The sequence below is a fragment of the Loa loa genome (genome assembly GCF_000183805.2).
Source record: "Loa loa unplaced genomic scaffold supercont3.60, whole genome shotgun sequence".
Classification (NCBI taxonomy): domain Eukaryota; kingdom Metazoa; phylum Nematoda; class Chromadorea; order Rhabditida; family Onchocercidae; genus Loa; species Loa loa.
This window is the reverse complement of record NW_018108240.1, coordinates 58,117-80,922: the sequence shown is the minus strand read 5'-3', so window position 1 is coordinate 80,922 and position 22,806 is coordinate 58,117. Positions and strand designations below refer to the sequence as shown.

Sequence of the window (22,806 nt, the reverse complement as noted above, 5' to 3'; positions counted from 1 at the left end):
TCCTGTTCTGTTCTGTTCTGTTCTCTTCCGTTCTGTTCTGTTCTGTTCTGTTCTGTTCTGTTCTGTTCTGTTCTTTTTATCAGGAATGTTTACAGTGAAAGTATTAAATTTTATTGAAATTGAAATGAAAGCAATATTAGCATCTTAAATAATGACTCATTTTAAAATCTAAAGTTTTTATTGAAAATTTATATTATCAATCAAAGAACGCTTCGATTGTTAATTATCAGACTTTTCCGCTTCTTTTTTCCTCTTCCTAAATTATGTTTTCTTTTTTGTTTTCGAAAGAAGAATCAGTAGATATTCGATTAATTTGTAATTAATTCTTATTTCTAATTATTTTGAAATTAATTTAATTATAACAATTCCGTACCTTTCCATTATTGTTCATATATTCATTACATATTGTAATCTTTCATTCAACATTTTTTACGTTTATTTTTAAAGTTTATTATTTTGCCATTTTTTGTAAATTCTTGCTACTTTTTCAAAATTTTTATTACACCTGTAAATAAAAATTCATAAAAAGAGAAAAAAATTTTTTTGGTACAAAAAGTTTTCATTATTAGCTGACAAACAAGGTAATTAATAATATTTGAAGTTAGAATTACTGTTTAAGAAAGAGTAAGAATGCTTCTTTTGACAAACTTGACAAACTTGTTTGATGACATTTGAATCAAATTTTTGAAATGAAATCAGAAGAATTCTTGCATATAATTAGGCAAATTAAATTAACCATTAAATTTTATACATTATTTAGGTACTGATTCAAAATTAGGAAAAGAAATTTTGTTGCCAAATATCTTGCTTAAAATAATTACTTTCACTTTTATCAGATTAAATTTAATTTATGCCATTAAAAAAAAGTTGATTAATGATAAATTTCAATTCTATGATATCATCAATTATCAATTAATTCATTTTCCTTCAATTTTGCCATGTGCGTCATTTCAATTTTTAAATTTCGCTATTTATATTTCTCAATAATTTCATACATTTTATCAAAATATTCAAATACTTTGTACAATGGCTGTTATCATCGAAGCGTTAAAAGTTTAAGCAAAAACTTTCTCTTCCACTCTAATAAAATAACAATTAATTTTTAAAAATTATGACTGCTAAAAAGAAAATTTTTGAAAAACTTTTTGATTTGTTCAATTTTTTTTTGTTTGAGAGAAATTTAAATGTCATAAAAATCGTTCCGTTTTAATGGGTTTCAGCAATTCGATGACATCTGTTAATTCTTTTTATAGCAACTCTAAACAAGTGACAGGAAGAGGTCAGAGGGAGGGGAGCATTAAAAGTCGTTTGATTTTGAATGATATGCAATAATGAATAGATGAATTAATTACTGGGATTCAAAATGCCTAAATCAACGTGACCTAATTTTATTTTTAAAAATGCATAATTTAAATGCATTACAGCATTTAAATATTTATACAATGGATATATTCATATGTTTTCTTTAAATTTTAATTTAATTATTAAAATTTTCTTAAAGTAAATTTTATCCAATAAAATATGCTCAAATTCCATATAGCATTTCAATCCAATCAATCATTTTTGATATCAATTTTCAGTATTGAATTATACTTTCAAAAAAAAAAAGAAACAACTGTTTGATAAAATTATTTTGAAAAGTTTATTTGCTAAAACTTCCTTTATAAACAAACTTCTAAGACATTTCAAATTTTTTTTAGTTCTTAATTACCTAATTTTAGTTTTAATTAAAATTAAATCAAATTGATAAATGATATCGATTGCTTCAATTTGAACTTTTATAACAATTTTATATTCAAATTGATTGAAAAATGAATAGTTCATTCTTTCCCTCTCTCTCTTTTTTTCTCTCTCTCTCTCTCTCTTCCTCTCATTTTGTATCAATAATTTTGATGAAATAAGCAAGAAAGTGCTCCTTTCTTATGAATTTTGTTTATTCATCGAATGGGAATGAACACGACAAATGATGACGACAAAATTTTGAGATGTAAATGAATGCCACAAATTAATCAAATAACATCACCTGAAAGCTAACTCACTTATTCAAAATCAAAAACGTCCACTCAAAAACCGGTTCTATCGTCACTTTTAATATATATATATATATATTTATAATACATTGATGAAATGTAAAAGATGCTGACAAACATGTGACAGACAGACAAATGGAAAAACATATATGAATATACAGACAGACAGACAGACAGACACACACACACATACACACACATACATAAACATTCATTTTGTTGGTTCTATTTTCCCAATTGATGGTGGAGGAAAAGGTGAAGAAGGAATTTGATGTGGTGCTATTTGAAGAACTTTTGCATAGTTCTTCCATTTGATGCAACCTCTGACGATTGGTTTATTTCTTGTTAGAAAGTGATCATAACGGTGGTTCCGCTATTTAACATTTGAAATTTTTACAAAAAAAAAAAAAAAAAAAANAAAAAAAAAAGACTAAGAAAAAAAAAAGCGCCCCATTCATCTATCTATTCAAAAAAGCGCCCCATTCATTCATTCAATTCAATTCAAGCTTCCTTTTCATCTACTCTTCTTCCTTTTCCAATCTTTTCTTGTTTCATTTTTTAACCGAACAAATGTATTTTCTCAATTTCTTTTCTCTTTAATATTTTTTGATAAAAATTTAATTTCAAATTTTATCTAATTTTTCTTTTTTTTACTTAAATTTATTCGAAAGTTTTTTTCCCAATTTACCTCAAATTTCAATAAACAAATCATTAATATTTGAAAAAGTATATTATTATTTTTAATTTCTCTTTTCCATTACTTATTTACTTCTAATTTGATGTTAAAATTCACATGTACGTGTTTGTTGATTTGTAGAAAATAGCATTTAGTTTATAGTGCCATCTTCAGAAGTTAGTTTAAAAACAAAAAAAAACTGGAAATTGAGAAAAAATAAATTTTTTAGCTTTTTTTTTCCCATTTCGTTTCCAAGCCAATACCTAAATAACAAACTTAACAAATAATAAATAAAATATGATTGGTAAGGAAAGATGAGGAAGGAAAAGAAATGGAAGAAATTGGTTGACAAGAAAATGATGTGCACATCAATACCTGTTAAATTTTCATTTCTGCAATTGTTTCCTGTCTTTTTTTTCTTTACTTTCTATCGATAAGTGCCTTGACTAGTTAGCCTAAGATAATTTGACCTTTCACCCTTCACCCCTACCATTTCATAACTTTCTAATTAATAATGTATCTAATTAAAACGATACAGTAAATTGCTATAGAAAATATCAATTCGCTTAAATATTGAATTTAATCATTTTATCATAATAAATTAAATTGAATTTTTTTTTTCTGATTAAAATTTGACTTGACATTTCTGTTTCTTCGCGTTATACGTGCTCCTTACGTGAAGTTATACAGTCTGTTATTTCACGTTATGCGTGTCTCTTACGCGAAATCATTCAATATATTTCTTCATGTTATACGTTCCTCTTACGTGAAGTCATTCAGGCGCATCTCATGCCAATTTTCATTTATATATTGTATTATTGTACTTTTTAATTAGTTCCTTCTGATTCATTCATCTACGTTGCAGAATTTATGGCGGAGTTGTCTCTGTTATGATTGCATTTTGCGCCTTCTTGCAGTGACAGCAGTCATCCGTCCCATAATTATTAATCCTTAAAAACTTGGAAATTTTCAGTTCCTTACAATAATTATCATGAAAAGCTAGCAAAAATTAGAAAGAGTGGAAGCAGCAACGCCAATTATTTTTACTTGTCTTGTATGTATGGTAAAATTATAGGAATTCCTTTCTATTAAACCTTAAATAGTTTGATCGATAAATTTTCAGCTGTAACCTATGACCCCGGATATGCTTAATTATTCTGATAGTGTAGGAAAGTTGTTGACTGTTTTGATTTCTCCAATAATTTGTTTTAAATGTTTGTACTTCCTTAGGATTGACATCGGTTTTTTACTTTACTTTTCGAAATAATAAACTTAATTTTTTTTTTCAGTCCGAAAAAAGCCATTAACGAAAAATAGGCGCATAACAGACGATCAATTGCGCTTCATTTATTATTTACTTGTTGTACCATTATTATGGATCTGTTGATACAGTCGAAAAGTCGCGGGATCCGATACGAGGGTTATGATAACGATTTCATACAATGTATTTTCGAGGATGCTGACGTATCCGGTCGCAACGAACGATACGAATTTAGGTAACAAGTTATGATGATGAAACTAATTAATTAACTAATTATTTCTATTCATTAAAAGAAAAATAATTCTAAAAGAAAAATAATTCTTTTCAACTACGATCATTGATAATATAACATTTATATAAAAGACAATATTATCAGCTTAGTATCTTTGAAAAAAAAAAAAACTTGGATAGATTGATTTGAGAATTATAAAATGCTGATTTTCATTAATGCAACCATTAATTGTCATAAATATTACAGATGTCGACCTGATTTGGAATGCTGTGGTCGAGTGTGTTGTATACCTCAAGAAAATGTAATTCCTCTATGGTACTTTTTCATTAATTAATTAATTATTTCGAATGCAAATTTTGCATTGAAAGTTTATTAAATTTAAAAATTTGACTATCCCATATAATCATTTTTAAATTTGAATTATGGTAAAATGACTTTTTTTTTTTTGCAGAAGATTGTAAAAAATTATTTCAGGTTGATGATACTATTTATAATATTAGGATTACTTCTTCTCTGTGCTCTTCTCAGTACAATAATCTGGTTCCTTAGGAAAATCACAAAGCAAAACAAGTCTTTGGATAAAGGAAAGCAAACAAAGAGTTCGTTTTCATTCTAATTTAAAATTACCTTTTCCATCATTAGACAATTAAAAATCAGTAATGAGCCTAAATACTCGAAATTTGATTAATTAAATTGCAATGCAACGAATAGGTAATAATTCCTAAGCTTTAAATTTTAGCTATAAAGCTATAAAAATGATCCTAAGCTACAAATTTTTTGGAAATATCGATTTAATTTGAAAATTTGAAATCCTTCTCAGAAATGACAACTTCTGATAACATTACACCATTATTTGTTTATACATTCAATTTCTTAAATACAAATTCTGAGTTTGAGAGATTGAATTTTAAGTTTTTAAATTTTCGAGCAAAAATTTTGAATTCAAATATTACTTACTTAATCCTTTCATACGATAGTTATCCTATCAATTACTTTTCATGTACATTCTCTCCCATTCCATCGATCTGATTTTTTCCTTTTCCGAATAATTTATGATCTTATCATCAAAGTAGTATCATTTATCATCCCCAGATCAAAATTTTTAATCTTATATCATTTATCTGGCTAATGTTTATTCAAATTTTTCACTGTTTTCATTAAATCTGTTAGGAAAATTTATTCTTTAAATAACTCTTCATATAATTATTTTATTTACTCATTCCGGAATAATTATTAACTACCAGTTTGCTCGAAATTTAATATTTCGTGAAATTCAAATTAAAAAAAAAACAAATTTATCAATCGTATCACAAATGTGTGATATCTTTCTTTTCACAAGCCTGTCTATACTAACAAAACCGTTTGTTCATCTTTCTATTAACAGTATTGAAAATATACTCGAAGCACAATTGCGCCATGGCATTTTCGAGACTTTTCGTCATTAAGTGCTTCGAGTGTTTGACATGCATGCTGCAGGATTCAGATGTTTTCAACGTAATGCACGTAATTCTTACTGATTAATCAAAAATGAAAGTTGAAAAATTTTAGAATTTACAATCCAAAATAACATTCTCTGCATCCATTCCTCTATCTTCATAATTTACCCAATTTTCTGTTTCAGTAACCAATTATCAAGATCAACATCCTGCAGTGGGTTATCGTTCTTACAAGCAAAATGAATCACAAGAAGAGATTGGTAAGGAAAATCTGATCCGGAAGGATAAGGACGATTTGTACAGTACACCAAATGGAGCTGGAACCATTCGTTCCATGCGTGGAAAGCGCAATCCTTTGTATACCACTACTAGTAGTACAGTCAAAATTCGCGAAACATTCGATCGAACAATCAGTGATGGTAATGTATATGACAAAACCGGAACTGGTACTGATACAGGTACCGGTACTGGTGGTGAGACAACCGGTCGATCGGAAATGATTGTGGATAATGATGGCCGGAAGCAACTAAATACCGCAGGAATACGACGTAATGGTAACGGGTATCAAACAACAGAATCAACATCACTTCCACGTACCATATCCGCTACACAGAATGGATCACCTCCATTGGGACATTATTCGACCCGAGAAACATTCGAGGAAAGATGTGAAGAGAATTATGTTGCAGAGGAAGAGAAATCAATATCGTATTCTGACACAAAAGAATTATTATGAAAATTACTGTATACTTTTGTAGTGAAACTTAAAGAGTAATTTCCCTTTTAAATCTCTTTTTTTTCCTTTTTTTTTCGAATTAAAATTGTCTCTAAAATATATTTATTAAATGGAAATGCTTAAAGCATTCTCAAAAATTGAGATTTATTCAAAATTATCAGCCATACACTCAGGTAGACTATCTCTAATGAGATGAAAATAACATGTTAAAATTTAAATTTATCCCAAAATTTCAACTTTTTTCTCTTCGGACACATTTCCAAAGACACGTAAAAATAAGAGGGATTTATGAAATTTGCATATTTCACGGTAACATTATCTGAATTTTTCCAGAATAAGAACAGGAAATATCGATTAAATAGATAATTAAGGAAACAAAAATTAATAATATTCATTTTAATTTTTTGTATGTATCCGGCTAGTACTGTACGATTTACTCCTTTGGTCTTTATATTTTAATTCCGAAATTTTAATTTTAATTTCAAAAATTATCGAAAACATATTTGCAACCTGAATAAAACCTAATTTAAAATAACCAACAGATATTTATCCTATGCTGCACAATCAACCTATACAATGATTGGTGTAAAGAAACTGATAATATTGGTAATAATTATTATTATAACAATAATAATAATAATGATAATAATAATAATAATAATAATAATAATAATAATAATAATAATAATAATAATAATAATAATAATAATAATAATAATAATAATAATAATAATAATAACAATAATAATAATAATAACAATAACAATAATGTCAAACAAAAAGAAAAGAACTTTTGAGCTTTGAAAATCCAAGCAATATTTTTAAAAATGTTATCTTGACAAATGAATGTTTGAATTTCATATGGCTTCATTCACGAGATAAATTAATTCTGGTAAAATATTAGGAAGACTAAAAAATAATGTCACTATTCCAAATTATTTCTTTCGTTTTCTTTTTCTCTTTTCCCAATTATAAAAATTTGCTTTATAAATCTTATTCAACAAGTAATTGTAATTTGAAAATCATAGGTAATATTTGAAAATTTTATCAATTCTTTATCAATTTCTTAACAATTAGTGAACTATCTTTCATTTTAAACAATTAATTTAATGGGACAGTATGACTTTCCGTCAGTGTCAACGCTTTCTTACTTTTATTCATTTTTTATTTTTTAATAAATTCCATTATTATCAGGCCAGGTATTGCTAATAGTGCATTTCCTTTTCTTTTCTCTAAAAAGAAAATTCGATGGTTAATTTCAAATTCTTTTGAAGAATTTGGCGGAAATTAATTGCTACCAATGATCTGCATCGGTATTATCCATTATACCTTTCACATAAATTCTGCATCAATCGCAAATGCACTTATAACCTGTTGATTTGTCATACGTTGTTTGTTAAACTATCAAATTAAAGCTATCAATTAAATCGTTTAAATTATCTGATCTCTATTAACATTATTGTCATTTGATGAAATTGTTCATAATTATTGATTATCCATGTTAGTTTGCAAAGTATTATCATCATCACTATAGCTTAACAAATGTCATAGTTTTTATTATACATGCCCCTAATTGTTATCATAATTTTGTTTCTGCCACTATGATTTTATATTAACAAGATTATTATGGCTTAAAGCTCTTATCATCCATCATTCATTATTATCACTATCATTATCATTATCATTATCAGCATCGTATTTGCACACTTTCAGCAAAATTTTTGTAGAAAATTTACGCAATACGTAGTTCCACTTTTGTTTTTGCGTAAATTAAATTAGCGAACATACGTTCACTAATAACAAATGTTTTTCCCGTACTTTAGAAATAATGTAAAATGGTTGAGATATTTGGAAGAATTCCCGGTAATTACCATCAGGATGAAATATGACTACACTTTTCAAACATGGACCATTTTATTTATTTATTTTTGTGCTAATATTTCACAAATTTACAATGCTATTGATATTGATTAATTTCTCTAAAAGTTTTCTTTACTTGTAGTTCATCTTAAATTCCCCTTCCTTTTTTCCTTCCCTCGTGTCTCCCGCTCCACCTTTTCACCTCCTAAAAAAGAAATAATCATTAATCATGCTTGAGAGGGGAAATTTTTGAAAATACCGATTAAAAGTGAGAAACCAAAAAGTGTGAAATTTCAAATAAAGAAAATTACAGTTTGACAAACATCAATCCTTGAATTCTTCAAATTTCTTTTTTTTTTCTCTTCACCAATTATACAATTTAATTGAGCAAGTTTCACACCATTACGACGTATTTTGTAGCATCAAAACAAATTATTATGGGAGGTAAAGGACAAGGAACATACTGGTAATTTTGAAAATTTTACAGAAGAATATGAAATCGTGAATGTAAAAGTTTGAAATTCCTTCTTTTTCAACTATTTTAATTACCTATTTCAGCAAATTTGGTGTAAAATAACAAAAATGATTGTTTCTTTTTCAGGAAGAAAACAACATATTTTAACAAAAAAAAAGAAAAAAAACAGATCAAGCGGATATTATTCGAAAAATAATTGAATAAAATGTATCGTACTTTTCCTTATAAATATCGAACAATCTGTTTTATAGCTGAAGATTTAATCGAAGTAAATTTAGCAGAAAGAAACGGATGAAACTATTTAAAGAGCTAATTAGAAAATGACGTTAATCGTCCTTTCAATTAATTATTGTTGAAAAGACAAAAATGAAAGACTTCACTAAATGAGCTTTTTAATGACAATATGCAAGGGAAAGAAAAAAAAAAAACCGATACAACTAAAGCCTTCTTTTCATTTGTTAGGGATTTGATTTGAAATTATTAATTTCATGTCCCATTTCCAAGATAACTCCGCGGAAGATGATCGAACAAGCGATGATGTACGCTGAACTTGGAAGATTTCGCTCGACCTTCAACACGTTTTAATCAATTTTTAATTTCGATCATATCAAATACTCCTTCTGATATTTCCTTTTAATAATGCCCATATATTGCTGGAAAATACTATAGGAAGAACAGTGCAACTTTTAAATCTATATTCCACGCAGTAAATCATTTTACTCGAATATACCTCCTTTACATATCGAAATGTGCTTAATCTTTTAGATTTGGTCTTCTGAGAACGTTCCTGCCCATAAATTGAAATTATTTTAATCCTAAACTTATGAGAGAACAATGTGATTTTCTTTTTTTTTTTTTTGGTAGGAAAAAAGAGGAAAGCACTAAATCAGAAGAAAGTTAGAGAAATAAAAAAGGACATGTAAAGTTCATTACGGCCAGCTAACCCAACAATCTCCATCCACCTTGACCTGTCGGCCCTAATAGGTTAAAACAGGTTTAATCGGATTCCTTTCTTCCCAACGACTAACTTTTCGAAGCTACCCCAGATCTATGCACATTTTAGGAGAGTGCAGTGCAACCGTCCGTTCATCTCTGCAAATGATAATTTCTGGTTATGATGATGGAATTCGCTCCAGTTAGTGCCATTTCTAAGACTTTGTAACCATTTCGCCAGAACAGATGGCAGTCAACAATCAGATCTTGTTTCACAAAATGAATGAATGTCGTGTCCACCCTAGATCTTCAAGAAGTAACAGTTGAAAACTTATATTTCCTGAATAATAAACTAGGTTTGCACTTCTTTAAAGCAAGCATATTACAGTATAAGTCAACTTTTTCTGGCATTTTTGATCTTCGTTGCACAAATTATTCTTACCTCGCCTAAACTGTAATAAAATTGCGTGCCAGGTCCAGTAAGCTTCTGACAACAGATTCAATTCTAAGCTACCACTTTTAAGCACAGAAACTGTTTAAAATCCAAACCGGTACATGTGCAATTTGTCTTGTCACAGTATAATAACAGCATACTTTATTTTTTTGTAAGGGACTCATAAATGTAAAAAAGAAAAATTAAAACAAAGCCCTGAAAATTGTAAAATGTAAAATCGCTTTACATCCCTATTTGCATCTGAAATATTTCCGTCCCAGTATTTTGCAATGCATTCAATGATATCAATAACTCATGCACTGATCATTTCTGTTTTCTGCGTATTGACACTTGGCAAAACTTCTAAGTTAATGAACATATCTGGATCATAGATTACTCGAACAATCAGCGAACAACTAGGACATGTAGCAACATCTTCACCTGCTTCTAACATCTCCCTGAAAAAAAAACGCTTGACACTGCACACATGTATAAAACCAGAAGTTCATGATCAATTACACATTAAAACTTAAATTCCAGGGAATATCATTTCGTTGGCATTCTGCTGTGCAAAATTTACTCTACCCGTAATCGAAAAGATTAGAGTGGTAGATCTATCTCGCTCCCAACTAAACTCGAGACATAAAAACTTCTCAATCCACATAAACAAACATTTAGGCACATAAAAAGACATCCAACAACAAATGTGTCGAATCGCTTACTTCGAAATTTCAAATCGATCTCCACACGGACACGGATAGCTATATAATTCGGTGGACTCATCATACTCGAAATCTTCGATCTCAACTTCATCATGAAAAACAGACATTATGTGCCCATTAATTACCTGAAATTAATTTAACCTACTTGAAGGAGAGAATGAAAAAACTATAAAAATTAGACTATTTATAGTGGCTATTACACTACTGAATGGACAATTGATCACGATAGACAGCAATCCTATCTAGTGTCATAAGATAAATTCCTATTTGCAGCAGAAAATTTCTTCCCATCCTAATGGTGGCAGGGAAAACTCAGTGGGTTGCGAAGTCTATAATGAAATCATAGGTTGCTGACCATCACTGACGAAAGTAATTTAAATTAAAAAGAATTGCAAGACTTGAGGAACACAATCTGAAATGAAAGGTATGAATCAAAGTCTAAAATGATGTCATTAAGCCACGATTACAAATGCTTTTAAACTCAAATACAAGGAAAAAACATGAAAGTTTCTAGGCCGACCTGAACTTCTCACTTGCCAATAAAAATGTCAAGAATATAAAGATCCATATCCAGTATGTGTTTTCTTCTCTCTCTCTTTCTCTATCTCCCTCTCTCTCTGTGTAATCCAAGAGTCAGTTAGAGGGATACAAGTTAATCGCAACATAATGAAGATGACATGATTGCAGTAGCCCTCTTGAAAAGTTAAAAGGACTCCTATGATCCTTCTGGGTCCAACTCTTCTATCAAAAACATGTCACTAAAAGGTCTGAATGAATCCAAAACCCTCATCAAACCATTACTTGACACCTACTCAGAAAAACCCAACACCAGAAAGTAGACAATCTAAGAAATGCCGTGCTCCGCACTATACTGACTAGCGGTTAGGCCATTATGCAAACGTTATTTCCCTGCTCGGAGAAGCACTGGGATGTCCTACTTCGGTTCGCGGACAGGAATGCCAAGATGATTATTTTCCGAGAGGACTCAGGTATTTATTAGTACAACATTAAAATACCCCTGCTCTTTTCCTATCCGTCTAAATTTTCTTTATCTTTTCAGTTTTGTCTCTCTCACAGAACAGTCTTTTGTGAATGAATTTCTCATATTTATTCCACTTTTGAGTGATTTTTCCAGGGTGTATAACGGTGAATTATTCGGAAAGAAATGCATAGTACTAATGAAGTTTCGCTTGCCATTTTTCTAACTGAATTACGATAGTTTTGGAAGGACATCATCAACTGGAAAAGATGGCCGAACAACCGAAGTCTCTTGACGTGGGACGTTTCAATCTAAAGCTTGATTTTCCTCCGTTACCTGATGTAAAAACATCACCACAACTGTTAGTTACCTCAATTTTCAAAATCAATTGAGATTCGCAAGTTTTAAAATAATGAAAAGCTGTCGATCCCTCACACAGTTTCTAAAATTCGATTGCAACGTGCGCTTCGTATAAGCGTGATAAACCTTAGCAACTGGTGAGCATCGCAGTTTATTGTGTAAGTTGCATGATTTAACGTATGCTGTTTCATCATTTAATCAGGACTGCAAATTTGGCATACTTCAAGTTTATTCACTGGTTCATGCCAGATGTATGTATCATATTAAGATTGAAATTGTTAGGTTACAGATCAGCGTTTGGTTCTATTCATTTCATCCATGCGGTTTTATTCATTTCATTCATATAGCTCCATTCTTTATAATCTCAATAAGGTAGCACTAGTAAAATAATAGAATACAGATGCACAAGGTATATTCCGTACAAAATTTCAATGGACATTTCAGTGCATATTTGCGGACCCATTCCGCAGGTAAATTACGTTTTTCGTCGAATGAAGAGTATGATTTTACATGTAATGATCTCATCGACAAAGGCGAGATCGGTCGTGGGAATTTTGGAACGGTTAGCCGGATGCTTCATACGAAATCCGGAACTGTGTTAGCTGTTAAAGTAAGAATTCTTTGAAAGATATTGGTATCCTATATAAAAATTTGGTCGCGAGAGTATTATTTTCGACTTTTACAAGGATTTGAAGTGGTTCCAGCTAGAATGAATTTATTATTTAGCGTATCCGATCAAATACTGTGAACGCAACAGAGCAAAAACATTTGCTTATGGAACTTGAAGCAATTATGAGTAGCCAGTGTGAAAACATTGTTCGCTTTTATGGTGCTATTTTTACCGAAGTTAATAAATTTCTTCTTATTTTTTTCATTCTTCTTTATCTAAACATTTGCTAATTTTTTCAGAATTTTCCTGAATTTATTTGGTTGAGAATGAAAGTTTTGTAGGGTGATTGTTGGATATGCATGGAATTAATGGATATTTCTCTGGAGAGTCTTTATAAAATAGTTTATGAAAAAGGGAGTTTTCTTCCGGAAGATATGATCGGATATATAGCAGTTTCGGTAGGTTTTATTCAAACTGGATTGACCCGCAAGATTCTTTTTTTTTAAATTTTTGATGGTAGATGTTGTGAGAAAGGTATAACTAGGAATAGACATTTTTCCAAGGATTCCGTTTAGAAACATGGTTTACAAGGCTGGTTTATGTAATGTTGATTATTTCAGACAGTGAATGCTCTCAGCTATCTTAAGGAAGATTTAAGAATAATTCATCGAGGTTAGTTTTTGGGTCAGTTTAATTCTATACTTTTTCGAAATTTCGAAGTGTCGATTGCTGAAATGTCGGTTGATTTTGTTGGTTGTCATTTATATGGTTGCAGATGTTAAACCATCCAACATTTTGTTGGATCGAAAGGGACATATAAAACTATGTGATTTTGGTATAGCCGGTCATTTGATTGATTCCATTGCTAAAACTCAGGATGCAGGTTGCCGGCCATATATGGCGGTGTGTTATCTTCTTTTCAAAGAATTTTGATCGTTTTGTAATTCAATTAAACTTCCGGAAAGTGATTAAATTGAATTTTGATACATTTCTTTAAAATTTCATCCAATATTGGTGCATTATAGCCTGAACGACTTCAATCGAATGAGCCGTATGACGTTCGATCTGACGTTTGGTCGTTGGGCATAACTCTAGTAAGTTTGTGAACAAGCATGCGTGTGCATCAGTTCATGAGATTTCAATAAAACTGTAAAGAATGTAAATTAATTGAATTTAAGGTAACTTTTATTTCCAGTTTGAAGTTTCAACAGGACGTTTTCCATTCTCAACCTGGGATTCACCATTCCAACAATTACAAGAAGTGGTGAATGGTGAGCCTCCCATTATGCCACCCGGAATCTATTCCACATGTTTGGTTACATTTATCAACCACTGGTAATTTTAATTTTTCTTATTTTTGTGAAATCAAAGTCGCTGTCTGGTCCGAGGTGTCACGGAAGAAAGAAGAGGTCGGGTTAGTAGAAGCGAAATAATTTTCGGATGTTTGCGTTTTTTTTTTCGATAAGCAAAATTTTTATCAACAAATTCATTAATCGTTTTCTTTTTCACGATTGAAGATGTATCTAACGAAAAGTGTAATCTTCAGCCTAATCAAGGGCAAAGACGAACGGCCCAAATACAATATTCTGATGACCATGGATTTCTACAAAACATACAACGTGCAGGATGCGGATGGGGTTGCTCAGGCGCAGACAGTTGTTGGAATATTTGTTTCTAACGTTCTAGGAGATATCGGTATTATTGAAAGCGACAGCGATACGTACAAAGCACTTAGGTCTGACTGGGTACAATTTATCTGAATATTTTTATACGGGTTATAATAGGACATGCTAGACATGCTACTTTTTAAAATCACTTGATACTCGTTGTTTCCTCCTCTTCCGATTTTATTACTTTTCTTCCCTAAGACAACCACTGTATTTGGACGAAACACTTATCTATTCCTACTTTTATCTTTATATTGTTAGGTTGCAGAGATTTTATTTCTGGATACAGTTATTTGTATAAATTGAATTATATTCCCATCTTACACTCATTAATTGCTCTTTTTTTAAATCAATTAAAATGTTAATTTCAAGCAAAAAAAAATTTTTTCATTGCTTGTAAGTTTATCCATTGTAAATTGCTTTTTTTCTCGTCCTTTTCAAACTAGATTCTGATCTCACAAAGTATCCGTTGTGTGCAAAGTGTGAGACTTTTTTGTCCGATTCCAAGAAACTGATAGTGGAATGAATTCAAGTTGTAGTTAAGAATATCGCATGCGTTACTAGGGAAACACACAGTATATAACATTGGCTTAGATATTATTTATTTGTTTAGTAATGCCTAGATTTTGGTTAGTTTGATTTTATTTCATTGGTGTACCGTTTGCGAAAGAAAATGAGTGTTCCAAAGGTACTCCTGAATTTTTCATTCCTATAGATTCTAGATGGTTTTTTTTCCTGAATTCATAATTTGAGATTTAACCTTTTTATTTCTCACTGCAGTATTTTATTTCCCTTGACTGTGGGATGTGTTTGACAAGTTAGCAGTTCACATATTGCGCGTATTTTATTAATCAATATGATATTAACAACAAATTATTGATCTGTATAGTGATCAGTTGCAGCGTACAGAATAAATTTGTAAAGCAGTCAAGGGATTTTTTTGACAGTACAAAGAATTCAATTAAAATTCAAAAAAGTGAAAATTTTTAATCACTAAGCGTGATTTTAATCCACTTCATGTCATCCTTCTTAATTCTGATCCAAAAATCCAAAGTTCGTCCTGGATTTTGTGATTACCTGTAGAGTTATTGAGCTACGATTCCCAAATCATACGTATGAACATTTGCAAAATTCATTTTGATAACTATAGAAAGTGTGATAATCTTCTGTTCGTTTTCATTGGTTTCCTGTAGTTCCTATCTTTTTCTTCTATATATTCCGTCCTGTAAAAGTTAGCTTTCAAATGTCCAGAATTAGATGAAAATGTCAGCATGTTACATAATGCTGATTTTTGCTTACACCGAAAAAAAAATAGTCGAAAAAATTTGGGAATAATCAATAAGGTTTTAAACAAATGAATACCTCTGCTCAACATTCAGACATTCTGTGGACCGTACAGCTTTTTCAAGGACTGTTTTTCGGATTTCAGAGTTATGCTTTCGAATATTTTGCCTCTCTGAACGTTTTCTTTTGTAAATCCTGCGTCGATGGAAGAAAATCATTGTTATTACCAGAAATAAAAGCAAAAAGCTTGTAGCTCCCATAATCCTCAATCGCAATTGGAACTGCAATATTATGATCTAATTTTCAGAATTATGCTTGAATTACTCAAATATCATTTTGAGGAGAAAATAAACTTTGGGATTAATTGAATAAATTGATGTGTATCATTCACATGACAATAATTTCAAATCCCGTTTTTCTTTAATAATATAAAATGATGATACCTGTGTTTCTGCCTCTTGTCGTTGTTGCTTTACTTTACTTTTCGAGATATCAATGTTGCACTCTGGATATGGCCTAATTTTAGGTCCTTTCTGGGAACAACGATCACAGTGAGTTCCGGTAAATCGTGCCGGACAAACACATGATTCACTTTTATTATTGATATCTGAATTTGTTTTTCACTATTAAATTTTTAATTAATGTAGATTTTGTTAGCATTGCTTTTTTTAAATTTTACTCTGATGTATGTGTGCTTTCTTTTTCCTTTTTTTTTTCTTTGAAATCAGTACAGATATGCAGTTTAGAATCTTCAAGTTGTATTTCTGTACTCAACCGCTCATTTACCTGGATAGCCATGTTGACAAATGATATCATGACAATAATCTCCTTTCCAACCATCATCGCACAGGCATCTGAAATAAATTGAGATTTATTTGTAATTCTAATTTTTGAAATCTTATAATTTCCAAATTTAAATATTTGTGAATTTCGATTAAAAAAAAGGAAGAAAAAAAAATTAAAAATGAAAACCTTCCATGTTTCCGTCTGCCATGATCGCATCTGCTGACATACTGACATTGTGAGCCAAAAAAATGTTCGGCACAATGACATTGACCGTCTCTGAATTCACCACGATCGTTACACTGAATGATAACTTCCAGTATCTCAAATTTCTCGAAATATTTCATGCATATATCAGTAAGGAAAATTAATTAAATTCATTTAGCTTATTGGTAGAATGAATGTTCATAATGAAACGAATGGATTGCTAAAGTATAGTTATGGTCTTTTTTTTTTTAAGTCAAAAAGGGAAGAGGAACAAAAATAGTGCTGATGTTTTAATATAAGGAAGAGAATGATAACATTTATAAAATAGTTTAGAAGAAGAGATTTAAAAAGAAAATGCAACGATACAAAGAGCAGTCTGAATATAGAAATGAGGACAAAAATGGATCAAATTTCTACGAGAAATAAATATTGTTATTGTAAAATTGATACGATAAATACAATGTAGTTGTAGCATGCTAATGAGAAAAACGAATTTTATTTTGTCTTAAAATAGCTAAAAAATATTTTAGGACAAGTGAAGTTGTCAAGTTTAACTGTTACAATTAATTAAAGGAATATAAACATATTATTAAATCGTTACAAATGATAAATCTAAATGATGAATGCAAATTCCTAATCTTTCGCTAATATTAGATATTAGAATTGATTGTTAATAATTAACTGGAATGGAAAAAGTAGGGAATTAAGCTAATTAAACTTGTAATATATGTTTTATCTTGTAATTTTTAGCTACAAATATAGTAAGATATGGTTAATTGTTAAGCAAATATAAAAGATGATTCATTATTAAAAAATATATCTATATATATTAATATATTTGATGAAATTTGAAAAAAAAAGGGAAGAAATAAATAAATAAAAATTTGAAAACATAAAATTAGTAGCATCATGTATTTATTAATAATGAAATAATTTTGAAGAATTGCTTGCCTGATTTGTTTTCAATATGTCACATAAATCACCACTCCAATCATCATCACAAATACAAGGTTTATTAAAAAATAAACTATCTGGATCATAACGAATCCCAACTGATATACCATGTGCTAGAAATAAATGAATCGTACTGTAAAAAAAACATTAAATACATATATGAAATTTTTTATATGAAATAATAATTTATAATTTTTTTAATTGTTTAGATTTTTTTCATAAGACGAAAAGCAATGAAACAACGAAATAAATAATAATTTGATAAAAATAAAAAATAAAAATAAAAGTACCACAAGCAAAATCTAAACATCGTATTCCGGTATATGGATAACGACATATACAACCATATTCAGCCATAATACCACCATTTCGACAGTAAACATTTATATCATCATTTGGTGGATGGTACGGTATTTCTCTTCAAAAAAAAAAAAAAAAAAATAGAAATAATTATATTATCATAAAATTTATAAAAAGTTATTACTAAATTAATAGTTCTTTTTTAGACTTACCCAAAAAATTTAAGAGGTAAAATAGGAGTAGTAATAGCAGTAGATGTGGTATTAGTAGTAGTAGTAGTGATAGTAGTAGCAGTAGTAGTAGCAGTTGTAGTAGTAGTAATAGTAGTGATAGTAGTAGTAGTAGTGATAGTAGTGGTAGTAGTAGTAGTACTAGTATTAGTACTAGTACTAGTAGCAGCATTACCATTTACAGTATTCCATTGCTGTTTTACTTTATCCTAAAAAAAAAATTTGAACATTAATTAAAAGAAAGAAACGCAAACTTAAATATCAATTTTCTTTTATTACAAAACTTCGTAATATTATTTGAATTTCAAACAATACAAATTCTTGCATAGTTTTTATTTAAATAATATCATTTTGAAAGAAAAAATGCGAAATTTTAAAATCATACACTTTTTTTTCCAATCTATAAAAAATAAAATATTAAGATTAAAAAAAAAAAAAAAGAGAAAAAGTTGCATATTACTGTTGTTTGAGCTTGAGTTCTGGCTTCCATATATAGTAGGATGAAAAATTGCCATTGATACATAATTATAATTTGAATCTATAAAAATTAATTTCACTTAACTTCGAAGTAATTAATTATATTTTAATTTAATCGAAATCGTTTTCAAGAAGAATTACTGTAATCTATTCATTGCGCATTCCTCTCATTTAATTCATTCATTCATCGGATTGTCTTTTTTACCTTACCGGTGCAATTTTCGGTCATTGATGAACGAATATCTAAGTCGAATTTCATGCGCCATTCCAATAATATAAAATTCTCTTCCCTTTGTAATCCACCATTTGTTTACTGATAGTAAATAAAAATTTAAAAAAAAGTAAAATATGAAAAATTTCAAAATTTCACAATAAATCGCACAAAATATTGTTCCTATAAAACTTAAAAACATAATTAATTTATCAGTTATTATAAATTTAAGTTTTTTGGAGCAAAAAAGTGAAGAAAGCAAAACTCCAAATAATAATGAAATAACAACAAATAAAAATTAAAAAAAAAACAAGAAAAGTAATAAAATCAAAAATAATATCTAAATATTTAATAAAAGAAATGTATGCAAAACAAGATAATAGTTAATGTTTCTAATAAATGAATCATTCATTACGAAAATGGATGCGCAACCGTTTCATCAAATTAAGATAATTATCACAACTCATATACTATTTCTCAATTTTTCATTGACTCTTTGCATTCCAACAAATCATCGAAAATATATAAACACCTCATCAATCACCTTTCTTACCCGTTTTAACCAGGTTTCATTGAACGATTCACAACATTAAATGTTGTACACAAGGATATCATATTTTAACGGTTTAATTTTTATTATTGATTTCAGAAAATGAAATAAATGATAAATTCGAAATCCGAAAACTGAAAATATAATAATTAGAAATTCATTCGAGAAAAGGAAGAAAAAAAAAAGGGGGGAAAAAGAGAAGAGGAAAAATTACTTTATTATCGATTTTTTCCATTTTCTTATTTCACATACTTTTGACTTTTTTTTTTCTTATTACCTTTCTCATTCTTCTCATTCATTTCTTTCTCTCTTCATTTCTAACACTCATACAAAACAATTTACTACTGAGCATGAAATTATTGATTTCGAATATTAATTATTAACTTTTTATTTATCACTGTTGTAAATTGAAAATATTGATCCAATTTCAGGAAAACAAACTGATTTAATTTTGTAGAAATATCTATTAATTTGGTTTTTCAATTTGTTAAATTTATTCAAAAAAAAAATTTCATTTCATCGCATTTTTCCTTTCTTTTTAGTATTTTAAATTCTTAATTCAAAAGATCCCAATTATTGAATTTGATACGATTTTAATTTCGTATTTATCAAAGAGAAAAATCTTTTATTTTTCCTTTAATCTAACAGAAATGATAATATCATCATAATATACACATTTTTAAAATTATCTAAATTGGTCGAAAATTTCTAGTTTCTTTTTAAATATCGCTTTTTTTGTTAAATTGTATGCAAAGGTTACATTGATTTATTGTGTCCGAAAAAGGGAAATTTACGAATTTTTTTTCAGATTTTTTATTAAAACAAAAGGAAAAAAGATACCGAAATTGTTTTGTCATTATGCAAATTTCAAATTAAGTACCAATGAAACTTTATTAGATAGCAATCATTTATTAGAAGCACCAACGAAAGAAGAAGTTAAATATGCTGAAATAAATCTCATGAAAATCATCAACTGTTTAAATTAGTAAAAGATGACTATTAACGACGTGAACCATCTTCGAAGAAAATACCACCATCGTTTGCACAGTACTTCGGACAGATACCCCTTTCACCAGGTGGACCAGGTTTGCCAGGTGGTCCTTGTTCACCTCGATTTCCATCTTTACCTGGTTTACCATCTATACCAGGATTTCCTTTGGGTCCTTGTGGTCCGAGTGCTCCATCTTTGCCTGGTTTCCCAGCTCGTCCTGGTGGTCCTTTTGGCCCTTCATCACCTAGAAAACATATATTGCTACAAGTGTAATATATCTTTGCATAAAATAATTATGATGTGGCATGCTTAGTAGAATTTTATGTCATCACAGTTAGCACCATATTTCAGAAATAAGAAAAGATGTTACCTGGAGGACCAGGTATTCCTGGTTGAAGTGTCTCATTTGGTGCATCCATACCCTGTTCACCAGGCGGTCCAGGAGGTCCTACTTGACCTCGTTCACCATCCGGACCATCCATGCCTTGTTCTCCCATTGGCCCATCAGGTCCAGGATCTCCTGGTTGTCCTGGTGGTCCCATTTCTCCCATTGGTCCTTCTGGGCCAGGTTCACCCGGTGGCCCACGAGGACATGGCTTGCACGGTGGTGGAGTTATTGGTTCGCATATTTGTGGTGGTGGTCTTCCCGGATTTCCCGGGCGTCCAGGAGCTCCAGGACGCCCTTGTTTGCCCGGTTTTCCTTGTCGTCCTTCTGGACCGGGAGGACCCGGTTGACAACACTCGTCACAATTACCGCCACTAATTTCTGGTGGCGGTGCTTGCTGTGGCATTTCTCCATAACCAGCTTGACGAGCTGTTCGATTTAGCATCTCTATTGGATTGTTTCGTAGCTGTTGTACTTTCATCCAAGTATCTTTTACAGAGCTCTAGAATTTCTGTCACTTTTTTAAATCAAGATTCTTTTGAAATTTCATTTCTTCTTATAAATTGAAAGTAGTCGAATACTTCAAAAATTTTAGAATTCGAAAATTGTTTTCAAATTTACCATCGCAAACAAAGTCACTTTTTTTTAAAATCATGAATTTTATAGAAAATCATAAATTATGGCAAAAAAAATTTTTCAATTTAAAGAGACTTGAATGTTTGCAAGATTTTGAATTACAAAGAGATTATATAGATTATAAGTGACCTATTGATATTTATTTATAATGATTACTTAAATAACTAATCTATTAGTTAACTGTACTTGATTTCATTAAACTAATTCTCAACAAATTTGATTTCAAAAATTTCAGCTGATTTCTAGTGAGCTGTTTGATTTATGAGCAAAGTTTTCAAATTCCATGACTTCATTTCATTATTTCCAAGGAAATTCAAGCCTAATGAATGTTGAATTAAGAAAAGTAAAGCTGCTATCGATGTGTACGAAAATCTTTCTATTAGCTTGGAAATTTTGAAATAATTTGAAATTTTGTTAGAAGGGAATATGCTAATTTGATTTTGACTTGAAATAAACTTATAAACTTGCTATTTCAATAATTAAAGATTGAAAAAAAATTTTTTTTATCGTTTATTTTCAAATATAAAATAAGATCCATAACTTTTTCATCTTTTTAAATTCATTTTTCTAGGACCATTTGTAGAAAAGATTTTGTATGAGACCAAATCTTGTCTTTCAGGTGAAAAAGTATTTAAAAATTAAAAAATTGACTTGAAAAATTGGAAATTTTGAAAAATTAAGACTAAAGTTTGGATTTAATCCCCGTATTAATTAAATAAAATAATAAATAAAAATTGAAACATCGCCTTCTTTTTTTTTAAAAAAAAATTTCTTGTTAAAAAAAAAATTGAAATAATTAGAAAGAAAGTAACAAATTAACTTTGTCTGATAACTTAAACTTACCTTACAAAATAAAATATCATTATTCATTTGTTGTCGTACATGATGAACATAATTATAAACCAACGGTAATGTTATGCAAATGGATAAAATAGCCAGGAAGGAAAAAAAGAAAGCGAAATAACCGATAAATTTGTAAGCTTTAATACGATTGTCCAATTCTAGCATTTTTATTTGACCGTATTTTGGATGATGAAAATTTTTGAGAATAAACTAAACTAAGCCTTTTTTAATTAATTGTCATTTTATAAAGACTGAGAATTGATATTAATCAAAGCATTAACTAGTTTTAGCGTAAAATTAAAATTATTACGATAGAAACTATTGGTTGAAAATTTTCATTTATCACATTTATTTACACAATTATCATCATAAGCATATTGAAAATTGAGAAAAGCAAGAAGAGAGTGCGAAATGGATGAAAGTATTGGAAGAAACAAGTCATACAATTTTGCAAATGTTGCAAAATTTGTCAAGCATGTTTTCATCATTCATTTGCTTGCATATCCAAAAATTTATAAAAGAAAAGGACAATATTGAAATGATAA

The 22,806-nt window shown here is 29.5% G+C and overlaps 5 protein-coding genes across 5 annotated transcripts; 2 read left to right on the top strand and 3 right to left on the bottom strand.

Moving 5' to 3' along the window:
* Positions 1 to 3,958: 3,958 nt before the first annotated feature.
* On the top strand, positions 3,959 to 6,371 carry LOAG_17306 (hypothetical protein; the record flags this gene model as incomplete). The annotated part of the gene is made up of 4 exons (XM_020449965.1): positions 3,959 to 4,202; positions 4,446 to 4,514; positions 4,674 to 4,798; positions 5,821 to 6,371. Exons 1-4 carry the CDS (start codon positions 4,081 to 4,083, stop codon positions 6,369 to 6,371), a joined length of 867 nt encoding a protein of 288 aa, XP_020306419.1. The 5' UTR covers positions 3,959 to 4,080.
* Positions 6,372 to 10,217: 3,846 nt separating this feature from the next.
* Positions 10,218 to 10,990, bottom strand: LOAG_04774 (hypothetical protein). Its single transcript, XM_003140311.2, has 2 exons — positions 10,795 to 10,990; positions 10,218 to 10,530 (listed from the first exon to the last, which is right to left on the bottom strand). The coding sequence occupies exons 1-2, from the start codon at positions 10,899 to 10,901 to the stop codon at positions 10,386 to 10,388; spliced, it is 252 nt and encodes an 83-aa protein (XP_003140359.1). The 5' UTR covers positions 10,902 to 10,990; the 3' UTR covers positions 10,218 to 10,385.
* A 718-nt stretch (positions 10,991 to 11,708) lies between these two features.
* LOAG_04773 (STE/STE7/MEK4 protein kinase) lies at positions 11,709 to 14,648 on the top strand. The gene is made up of 10 exons (XM_020446677.1): positions 11,709 to 11,783; positions 11,930 to 12,134; positions 12,578 to 12,743; positions 12,860 to 12,979; positions 13,085 to 13,201; positions 13,364 to 13,415; positions 13,519 to 13,646; positions 13,769 to 13,837; positions 13,939 to 14,078; positions 14,290 to 14,648. The coding sequence occupies exons 2-10, from the start codon at positions 12,043 to 12,045 to the stop codon at positions 14,501 to 14,503; spliced, it is 1,098 nt and encodes a 365-aa protein (XP_020303012.1). The 5' UTR covers positions 11,709 to 11,783; positions 11,930 to 12,042; the 3' UTR covers positions 14,504 to 14,648.
* Positions 14,649 to 15,243: 595 nt separating this feature from the next.
* LOAG_17305 (tenascin C) lies at positions 15,244 to 18,966 on the bottom strand. Its single transcript, XM_020449964.1, has 10 exons — positions 18,856 to 18,966; positions 18,629 to 18,706; positions 18,151 to 18,377; positions 17,929 to 18,056; positions 17,636 to 17,751; positions 16,667 to 16,779; positions 16,481 to 16,548; positions 16,138 to 16,301; positions 15,773 to 15,975; positions 15,244 to 15,633 (listed from the first exon to the last, which is right to left on the bottom strand). The coding sequence occupies exons 2-10, from the start codon at positions 18,689 to 18,691 to the stop codon at positions 15,555 to 15,557; spliced, it is 1,161 nt and encodes a 386-aa protein (XP_020306418.1). The 5' UTR covers positions 18,692 to 18,706; positions 18,856 to 18,966; the 3' UTR covers positions 15,244 to 15,554.
* A 1,439-nt stretch (positions 18,967 to 20,405) lies between these two features.
* LOAG_04770 (cuticle collagen 34) lies at positions 20,406 to 22,426 on the bottom strand (the record flags this gene model as incomplete). The annotated part of the gene is made up of 3 exons (XM_003140307.1): positions 20,406 to 20,641; positions 20,768 to 21,284; positions 22,262 to 22,426. 3 exons carry the CDS (start codon positions 22,424 to 22,426, stop codon positions 20,406 to 20,408), a joined length of 918 nt encoding a protein of 305 aa, XP_003140355.1.
* Between the last annotated feature and the right edge of the window lie 380 nt (positions 22,427 to 22,806).